This window comes from Leptonotus elevatus, chromosome 8, assembly GCF_054856555.1.
Source record: "Leptonotus elevatus isolate MCC_2025b chromosome 8, RoL_Lele_1.0, whole genome shotgun sequence".
Classification (NCBI taxonomy): Eukaryota; Metazoa; Chordata; class Actinopteri; order Syngnathiformes; family Syngnathidae; genus Leptonotus; species Leptonotus elevatus.
In genome coordinates, this window is record NC_141246.1 from 738,314 (window position 1) to 749,004 (window position 10,691).

The window sequence follows — 10,691 nt, forward strand, 5'->3', positions numbered from 1 at the left end:
ACTACAATGTTAACTTGTGTTTATTTTTACTCGGGAGATTCAAATTTCACTCAGACTAATTCAATATTTTTTTAAACTTTGAAAGCATAAGAAACAACAGACTGTGAAACTCTACAAACGGTTACATTTCCTCATAGATTCAAAAGTTCATTTATTATCGACCGATTATGAAACTATTTGCTTTCCGCATTCGATTATTAAAATAAGACTTCACACAAGCGAAACATCCGGCAAGGGACGCTGTACCCTTGATTGACAGCAAAGTCTGACCAATCAGCTCCGGCCAGTCGGTCACGTCCGTGTTGAGGGGGCGGAGTTATGCTAGGCGGCTACCTGAGCTAGCTCCCAGAAAATGTTGGCAAGGCCACGTCCGGCCGGTCAAAGTCAACTTTTGTGACGCTCGAGTGAGCTTCGGGGAGATCGGCGGCTTGGCTTTTCCTGAAGCTGACTCATTTCTTGTCTTGAGGTGAGCAACTGTGTCAAGTCTTGCAAGCTTGTGTGTACATCTGCGTTCCACATACAAGTACTGCATAACCGAAGCTACTGTGCCGTGTGCACACATTTGATAGAAACAATACTTCGTAGGCTATTATGTTATTTTGGTTTTTTTAAATATTTAAACTTCACTGTTGGAAAAATTGGCCAAAAACAGAAACTAAACAGCGCAAATTTGATTTAAAAAGTATTTCATCAGTCGTTAAAATATGTATCGTATATAAGTATAAATATATATATTAATGTAGGAAATTATAATTAGTGTACTGTTCAGTGCTTGAACTATACGTTTTGAGGCCAGGCTAAATGTCAACTTGACGCTCACGTTACAACACGTGTTCAAGTATTTTTATTTTGTCTCTTCCCAAAGTCAAAACGACTAGCGATTAAACTGTTCCTGAGGAGAAAAAAAATACAGTACAGTGCACAACAAGTACTGCAAAACTGCAAACAAAACCAGAGAGCAGCAGTGGAGAGGAATCGAAAAGACATTGAAATGTAACTTCGAGATGAAAATATGTTGCATGTTGTTGTCGGTAAGAATGAATTTGAGAGGAATTAAAATAATGAGCTGTGAATGGTGTCGTCTGAAAAGCATTGTTACTGTGCAATGCGTCTTATTAGCAGAGTTGAGCTTAACGTGGTAAAAATAGAACTTGATTGAAAATAAAAACTAGTTCTTGAGTATGATGACAAAATACACTTAGTAACTTCTAAGTTAATGCATGTTTTAAAAGGCTCATGAATGTCATGCAGACAGAAATATAAGGCTTAGGGTTTCCCTTCAAAGTTTTTGGATTCGTTTACCATTTACAATTTTGAACAAATCCGATTTTTAATTTGTTGGACTATGATGTTTTTATTTTTGTTTTCAGAAAAGCGCAATGAGTGAGATGCAAATTCATTTGAAAGTCATTCGCTGCCATCGACATGAATTGCCAACGGCCATTTTGGGTGCGAGTCTGACCTCTAGTAGTAGTGGTATCGGTATCGGTACCAATGAGGATTCAATAGTGAATACTTGCACTGGTATGGGGGGGGGGGGGGGCGAGTGGTATCAAGTGTCCCTAAACATGTAAATAAATAAAAAATGTCTCACTTTGCGCTAATTATACAAATATGATATATAATTCAACTTTATTCGTTACTTGGCAATTGGCACAACAACATGCAACTTTTTTTGCAGCTCTTTTTGGATTTTCAACATGTTAACGTTTTTTTTGTTTGTTTTTTGCCTTGGGCAGTAGACATCTTTGTTTAACAATTCTAAAAAAAAGTGCAGGGACTTCCCAGGTTCATCAGAGTCTCTTAGAAAGTTCAGGAAGAAATCATTTCCTGTGATTCTGATCTGTGATCATCCAGCGCGCTAATGTGCGAAGATGACAAAAGTGAAGGAAAAACAACACGAGAGGATCGGCTCTCTCCAAAGACTCGCGGCGAAGAGCCGTTCAAAAGAGTCGATTCATTCGCGAAGGCCACATCACCGTTTGACAGTCGTGTCCCGGAGTCACTCACCAGTCAGTCGCTTTCGCTTGGCGTGCGTGCGTGCGTGAGCATTAAAACCGCCGTGTGACGCCATGACCACTCTGACGATGGCGGGTGAGTTTTGTTTTCCATCACTTTGTTGTTTAGCTGTGCACGGCAGAGAGAATCAAATTTGAACAACAGTCAACTTTGGCAAACGAGCAAAACCCAAAGCAGGCAACGATTGATTTCTGATTGGTCCATCTTAGGCAGTTGAGAACAGCTTGTCATTCTTTCTCGGCCTGGAATTTATCTTCTCACGTGGCGTTCTCTGCTTCCTGGTCAGCGATGCAAATGAGAATGTCTTTTGTCGGACTTGACCCGCATGAATAAATGATAAATGTTGAAAGAGGCGCAGGACGCAGCTGTTGGGTGTGACGTTCACAGCAGACAACAGAATAGAGCAAATGCTAAAGAGTTCATAACAGGCTAAAAACATGCAGTGAACATGTACAGTTTGATGATTTTGTTGCACTTTTTTTTTTCTCTGCACATAGGAATGATTCTTAATCTCGGCCCTAAAATATTGTAATTTTTTTTTAATTTACCCTGAAAATATTCAACTTTTTGACTTTTCTTTTGAAAATATACGGCATTTGGAATTTGTGTTTTTTTGTTGTTGATTTTTTTTTAAATCCTTCAAAATGACTTGATAATTTAAAAATCTACATTTGACTTCATACCAAAATTATGACTTAATTTAAAGAAATGACTCAATTCAAAAACCTTATTTTGAATACTGTATGAAACCTCACTGAACTCGCTTTTCTCAAACTACAACTTTTGTCTGAATTTTTTTGAGTAAAATGTTTATAATGGCTAATATTCATTTGAAGCTTTATGATAACAAACCACTTTATTTTTAAAGACTTTATTCTTTAAATGTCATCTTCCAACATTACAAATAAAGAGAAAGATCACAGAAATGATTTGATTTTGAGGGAAAATGCACCAGGAGGGGAATGTAACGAGATCTCTGTCGTTTGTTAGATGGAGGTTTTAAGAGCCACTTAATATTAAGAAAATTGAAAAAAAAGAAAGAAAATCTGTAAAAAAAGTCCGACTTGCGCACTTCCTGTGTGCAGACCTCGCCGCGGGAGCCATGACGGAGTTCCAGGAGAAGCTTCGGCAGCAGCACAAGGAGTCCATGTGCCGCGAGCTGGACGAACTCGTCGCCACCGCAGGCGACGCCCACGCACAGGTCAGAAGAAAGCGCGGTTCAAAGTTCGCAGCAAAGTCAACAACAGGATGTCCTGCGCATTCACGTCTCACTTCAAAGTCAGGATTCTGAGAGCAAAGTGCAAACCGTGCCCACTTTTTTTTTTTCTCTCTTCACTGGCCCGAATCCTCTTTCCGTACTTCCGAGTGTAAAAACGGAGTCTGTTTGGTCGCACTCGAAATAAAGTCAAATCTACTGCGGACTCGACAGCCGCTTTTGTTGTTGTTGATGTACTTTTGAAAAAACATCCAATAATTGTTGGTGTAAGAAAAGATATTTGCACTTTACAGGAATTCATTTCATGTAGCAGGCCAACGATTATTGAATTCATCGGCAATTATTATGTCAGCCGTCATTTCGAGAGCTTGTTTAACGTTGTCTATCGTTTGTGTTTCATCCCAATACGATGCTTGAACACATTTGCTTTTTCTTGGAAAACAACAAGCAACATTTGTTGCCCGTTTCTTTGGATGTTAAAGATCAAACAGCGTCATCTTTATTTATTTTGTATTTTTTTGTGCATTTCCGGCGCTTTCAATTTGAAATAATGTCCTGCTTTTGAATAAAGCGACAGATCTTGAAAAGTGTTTTTTTCAATCCAATGAAATCAAGTAAGCGGCCCGCATGACCTCAAAACGTCATCTGAGTAAAACTGACTCAAGGGGCTGAATTTTCTTTGAAGTACCCCTCGGATCGATTGGCTCAATGAACCATCAAATCCAAGCTTCAGACCAAACGTCTTTTCCCGAAACCTCGTCACAAGCTCGAGACTGGAAAAGCCGACGTGGCGATTCTTCATCCTGCTGATGGCGCTGTTTTGTCTTGTGTCCTTTTCAGAGTTGCAAGCAAGACTTTGAGGGCTTCAAGAGGCTCTTCCACAGGTTCCTGCAGGTCAAAGGTCCTGCGGTGGACTGGGCCAAAATAAGCCGCCTGCCCGAGGAAGCAGTGAGTACTTCCATCGTTCATACAGTCGGATAACAAAAACTCACGTATGATCGATGCCGTTTGAAATTCGTTGAAGGGGGCTGGGAACTGGAAAAAAAGGAAAAATCACAAACCGCCAAGATTCAATATGTTTTCCACCAAAAAGGGTTGGCGCTACGACCATCATGATTCTTACGATGTTTAACTTGTAACGCTGTCGGGTTGTTACGATAACGACGATATTGCGATTTGGCCTCGTACCTTGCGATTCGATCCGTATCGCGATTCATAGGTCACGATTCGATTCGATACCGATTAATCCCTATACGAATATATGTCGATTCTTTTTTTTCTTTTTTTTTTTTTACTCACATTTGGAAAATACTCATCAGTGAACTTGTGCATCGGTTCATACATTGTTAAGATTTGTATGAAAATGTCTTCATTTATGTGAAACTTGAGACTTATAACTGTGAGCCACTTTATTGAACAAACAATCAGTTTCATGTTTGAACAGCATTGAAATGAAATATGAAGTCTTATTGTTCCATTAATATAACATTCTTCCATGCTTCATGTGTGACGACGACGACGCGTCAATTCTATTTCTCCGTCACTGCTGTTATTATATACAAAAACACAATACAAACCTTTTACAGATATATTCATCAGCACAAAGGCTTAAACATTTATTTTTAATTGCACTCTATTTTCTACATTTGTACCGACCCCAATATGAATTTTGAAGTTTTTTTGTTTTCATACATGAACCTGAGCTATTTTATGTCACCAACCTTCCCACAACGTTGTGATAATTAGCATATGGTGAGGCTCAGATCATAAAATATTGATGGTATGGTGATGTTCGGGTCTCGTTACATCCCGACGAAATATTGGAATGAAGCAGCGGGTTCCACTTTTTTGACCTGACGGGCCAACCCACGGCCAGGCGTGCGCGTGAGTGGCCAACGTTGCTCGGCGCGCGGCCAGCCTCGTCCGTCCCGCTCGCTTCGACTCTGGCTGGTCAGGAAAGAAGGCGCTGTCCCTTTAAATGGGCGCTGTCCCTTTAAATGGGCGCTGACCTTTTAAATGGGCGCTGTCCCTTTAAGTGAACACGCCGTTACACACACACGTGCGCGTTCCTGGAATAGCCGCAGCGCCACTGAAGGTCAGCGCCAGGAATAGTCGTCGCGTTGGGGTGGCGAGCACCGGACCTTCGGGCACCTGCTGAACCGCGCCTGGCGGCCGTGTGGAGACGCGCGTCCGGGTCAGGACTCAACATGGCGGCCGCGCATGTTGACGCGGAACGCGTGACCTTGGGCCGGCTGGCGTCGCGCCGTGTTTGTCATGCGACGTCGGCGCCGTTGTCGCCGGTTGACAGAAGTGGATGAAATGTAATCCTATTCGAATCGATCCTTTAAAAGAAAACGGCTTCATTTTTGGCTCGCTTTATTTATATATTTATATTTATATGTAGTGTCGTGGTTGTGAATAATATAAGTTACTAGTTTCTATTCCTTGCATTTAAAATGTGTAAAGATTGCTTTCATGGTACTAGAAAGTTGCGTCATCATAGCTTTGTTTATTTTGGACCTACTTGATGGCCTTTATGCGGAGGGACCCGTGTGGTACGCAGCGGTAATGCGGTCAGGCTGCCACACCGTTTTTTTGACCTCCTTAATTACAACTCACTCTTTCGATATTTCAAGCTATTGGATGTTTCATTTTCGTATGTCATTTTTTGTACCGCTGATTTATTTTTGACTTCAGTGAACAAAAGACGAGAGTTTGTTTTCAGTGACAATTGACGAAGCCGAGGACACGGACTAAGAAATGAGTCGCATGGCGGAATTTTTTTAAATGGGCACACTTTATAACAGCCAGTGCACTTTTCTTTTCTTTTCTTTTTTTGATCACATGTTTTATTTGTATGTACTTTTTTGTAAACAGTAAAAACAATGAAATATAGTGACAACAAAGAATAACGAAAACAAAACAAAACATCTGCCCCAATTCAAACCCAACCCCTGGACCTTAGAAAGAAACAAACTAAATATCCTACAACGTAGTTTATAATAAGAAAATATATAAATATAAACAGTAAATATAAAGAAAAGGAGTTATTATAGTTATGGCAAACAAAGTCAAATAAACTTTAATTTTCTCAGCTGTCTCAGTCCCAAATGATTTTTTTTTTTGGTGTGTTTTGCATTATTGATTTGTACCGTCAATAATTCCAAATGAATGATATCAATAAAAGTGAACCACCAATCAGTCATACGTGTATGTGGGGGTTTCCATTTTACTGCAATGATATGTAACTTTTTTTACATTGTAATAGATTAATTGAAGATGGATTACTTCAAATAAAGATTTGTGACTTTGCGCTATTAACCATAGACCGGAAGCGGTTTGCAATCCCAAACCATATTTGCCCTGTTTTCTTAAAATGAAATACGATGGAAACAACAGAGGCCCCAACATTGAACCCTGTGGAACACCAACATGTCATATTGCACATACTGTCTTCATCCCACCTCTTTCTTTTTCTATCTAAATAAATCAAATATAGCCCACCAATATGCAAACAATGACGCCTACTGACTAACCAAAGTCAAGCCCCGCCTCCCCAAAATTCATTTGGCGACAATGTCACGCGGATTTGAATTTGATTGGCGGCCCCAAAGCCCAAACCGCCGCGCTGAGGGCAGCTGTTGTGTCGTGAAGGTGGTGGCGTACGAGGAGATGGTGACGGCCGAGGTGCCGCCGGACGTGGCCTCGTGCCTCAACAAGCTGGCGGTGGTCAAGCTCAACGGCGGCCTGGGTACGAGCATGGGCTGCAAAGGTCCCAAGAGTCTCATCAGCGTCCGCAACGAAAACACCTTCCTCGACCTCACCGTCAAGCAGATCGAGGTCAGCCGGCGCGTCACGTCTTCTTCTGCGGTTGACTTCCGCCTCTGCTCTCTCGTTCTTCCACCGCCTCTTTCCGTTCTCTCCTCCTTCCTCTTTTCTATTGTCTTCCTCCCTTTTCCTCCTTTCACTCTTGTCGTTGGTGCGTGCGCGCCTTTTTGCAGCATCTGAACAAGACGTATGAGGCCGACGTTCCTCTGGTGCTGATGAACTCCTTCAACACAGACCAAGAAACCAAGAAGATTCTGCAGAAGTACAAACATCACCGACTCAAAATACACACCTTCAACCAGAGCAGGTACGAACACGCCCGCACGGACGTCGAGACCACATGGACACAGAACACAATACACGCGCGCACACGTGAAAAAAAAAATCCCCAAAAATGTCAGACTTCACAAGTTTTTAAGTCAGAAAAAGAGAGATGAGAGTTAGTTTTTAAAAATACCTACAAATGTTCGAAAAGTGACTATAAAATATCAAAATAGGAAGAGGGAAAAAAAATTACGTAATATGTCTACAAAATTTCCCCCAAAAAATGTCAGAAAATTGATACAAGACACATAACATGTCCAAAAAAATGAAGAGCCAGAAAATGACTGTAATATGTCCACAAATTGCCAAAAAATGTCCCAAAAAAATTACAGCAAAAAAAAAGAAAACGTTTTTTTTTTAAAACCCCAAAACATAAAATGTCCAAAAAATGAAGGAGCCAGAAAATGACCATATGTCCACAAAATTGCCCAGAAAATGGATAGCAAAAAAGGCAGACAAAAATAGGTTTTTTTTACATAAAGTGTCCCAAAAAATGAAAGAGAGAGACAGAAAATTACCATAATATTTGCCATAAATATCAGAAATTTCAGAAAGTCTAGAAATGTATGAAAAATGATGTAAGTATGAAAATATTAACCCCCCCCAAAAAAAATAATAATCCAAAAACGAATGACAAAAGGTAGAAGAAAATGAATCTCTACGTATTGGATGTTATTATCTTTTTCTGTTATGGCGCAACACTAAGAATGAGCTCTTGGTCCCTCAGTACATTATAACACGAACACGATCACACTGTTTCCTTCATCACAATCTTCAAATGTTTTGCGGTGGCAGACATATTTTTGCTTATTTATTTGGCCAAAAGTGTCTCTCAAGACAGGAAAGATTGCCGAGGCCTGTCCCAGCCTCTTACGCTTACCATAACCGTCACAGCTGATTGCCTGCGGGAAAATGCCGACTTAAGGTCATAAATCAAATGGAGCTCCTTGATTTTTGATTTGAAAACATACTTTTATAAGGTAAAAGAAAATAGGAATTAAAAGATCTTGTAATTTAGTTGTTCGCCTGCGCCCGCACTCGCTGTTTTGTGAGCTACACAACACGACGTCTAATATTAAACCGAACCGTATCCCCAACCAACATCCAATTCAAAGGCAATTAACCGAGTCTGGACCCTCGAAAAGCGGTCTGGACTCGCGGGGCCCACCAAAATGTCCCCACAGGGACAAGTGGTCAAAATCCGGAATGTGAAGCCCCGTCATGTAGCACAAGCAAAAACACAACAAACACGCCTTCCAAACGAGCAAAATGTCCGCACCTGCCCGTCACTGAGTCGGAGCGGACGCGCTCAGGTACCCGCGCATCAACAAGGAGTCGCTGCTGCCCATCGCCAAGAGTTTGGACAGCGTGGAGGCGTGGTACCCGCCGGGCCACGGCGACATCTACGCCAGCTTGGCCAACTCGGGCCTGCTTCAGCGGCTGCTGGACGACGGCAAGGAGTACATTTTCGTGTCCAACATCGACAACCTGGGCGCCACCGTCGACCTCCACATCCTGCGACGCCTCATCGGCCAGCCGGCCGACAGGCGCTGCGAGTTCGTCATGGAGGTCACCGACAAGACCCGTGCCGACGTCAAGGTACGAACCGCTGTCTGCGCCGCTGGCTTCCGTCGGTCCGAGGCCCGGGGCTCTGATTTCCCATGGGTTTGACTTCCAGGGCGGCACGCTGATCCAGTACGAGGACCACCTGCGGCTCCTGGAGATCGCTCAAGTTCCCAAAGCTCACGTGGACGAGTTCAAGTCGGTCACCAAATTCAAGATTTTCAACACCAACAACTTGTGGATTTCGCTCAGCGCCATCAAGAGGTTACTCGACGGCAACGCCATGGACATGGAAGTCATCGTCAATCCCAAGGTCACAAACACACGCACACCAGTTTATTTTACTATCTTTGTGGGGCCATCTCATTGACATGAGGCATTTCCTAGCCCCGTCACCCCAAAATGTTTGCCTACCCCAATTCCTTCCGCTAACCTCAACCATAACCCAATTCAAACCTAAACTCTAAAACCAAGTCTTGACCCTCAAAAAGAGGTTTGAACTTGTGGGGACCACCAAAATGTCCCCACAATTTCAAAGTGAAATCTGGAAAAACACGCGTGTATGGGCCTCACAATGTAGCAAAGACAAAAGCGCACGCACCACGCCGTCATTCCTCGTCCTGATGTGTGATGTCACTTCCCGGTCACGTGCGATGTGACGCGACTCGGCGTGTCGGCGCAGACGCTGGAAAGCGGCCTGAACGTGATCCAGCTGGAGACGGCAGTGGGCGCGGCCATCAAGAGTTTCCGCAACGCCATGGGCATCAACGTGCCGCGTTCTCGCTTCCTGCCCGTCAAGACGTCCTCTGACCTCCTGCTGGTCATGTCCAACCTCTACAGCATGGACGCAGGATCGCTTACCATGAGCAAAAAGAGGGAGTTCCCCACCACGCCACACGTCAAGCTGGGGAGCTGCTTCACCAAGGTTAGCGTGCAGTGCGCACGCGCCACAACCATGAGAACATGACGGGCTGCGACGTTAGCCTTTCGATTCACACTCGCTTTCATTCACATTAGCAACATGTAGCTTCTGCGCTACGCTAATATTCTCTCCCGTCCTCGCCGTCAGGTCAAAGACTACGTGTCCCGCTTCGATAGCATCCCGGACATGCTGGAGTTGGACCACCTTACTGTGTCGGGCGACGTCACCTTTGGGAAAAACGTCTCACTCAAGGTATATGAACACTCTCGTGATGCATTCCCCATCTACTGGCCATAGGTGGAAATGCACCGATGCGCGGGCGAACCGACCGAACCAAAGTCTGTAGCTGAATGCTAACATCTTAGCAAAGCGCCATAGTTGGGCTAACTGACATGACTGTCGTTTAGCCGCTGTGCTAATTCTAGTGTGCTAATTCCTTCAAACAACTCGTACCAAGCTTGAATTTCTGTGGGCAGGGAACGGTGATCATCATCGCCAACCACGGCGACCGTATCGACATCCCCGCCGGAGCCATGCTGGAGAACAAGATTGTGTCAGGAAACCTGTGCATCCTGGACCACTAACTCAAAGAGGACAGCGACAAAAACCACAGCAAGAAAGTAAAAGTGCTCTTTTCGACAACGTTGACGTCTGGCCCACAAGCAGGAATCGTTTTGTGGTCAAAGGTCACCAAACAAGTAGTTACTGTCCACAACTGTGTGTCTTTGAGGTCAATAAATAAAAAGTCATTATGGTCTGCTTGAGGCTCTTATTGTGAAACCCAGGGGGGAAGTGACAGGAAAAAAAAGTACAAATGTG

The 10,691-nt window shown here is 43.3% G+C and overlaps 1 protein-coding gene across 2 annotated transcripts; it reads left to right on the forward strand.

The window, feature by feature from the left end:
• The first annotated feature begins 300 nt into the window (after positions 1 to 300).
• Positions 301 to 10,631, forward strand: LOC147169114 (UTP--glucose-1-phosphate uridylyltransferase-like). Of its 2 annotated transcripts, none has more exons than XM_086083096.1 (10): positions 301 to 466; positions 3,105 to 3,220; positions 4,076 to 4,183; positions 6,890 to 7,075; positions 7,237 to 7,370; positions 8,701 to 8,986; positions 9,066 to 9,263; positions 9,633 to 9,875; positions 10,020 to 10,124; positions 10,349 to 10,631. In XM_086083096.1, exons 2-10 carry the CDS (start codon positions 3,122 to 3,124, stop codon positions 10,454 to 10,456), a joined length of 1,467 nt encoding a protein of 488 aa, XP_085939222.1. In that variant the 5' UTR covers positions 301 to 466; positions 3,105 to 3,121; the 3' UTR covers positions 10,457 to 10,631. The 2 variants fall into 2 exon arrangements, with proteins under 2 accessions (XP_085939222.1, XP_085939221.1); XM_086083095.1 differs by lacking the exon at positions 301 to 466 and adding an exon at positions 1,952 to 2,094.
• Positions 10,632 to 10,691: the final 60 nt, after the last annotated feature.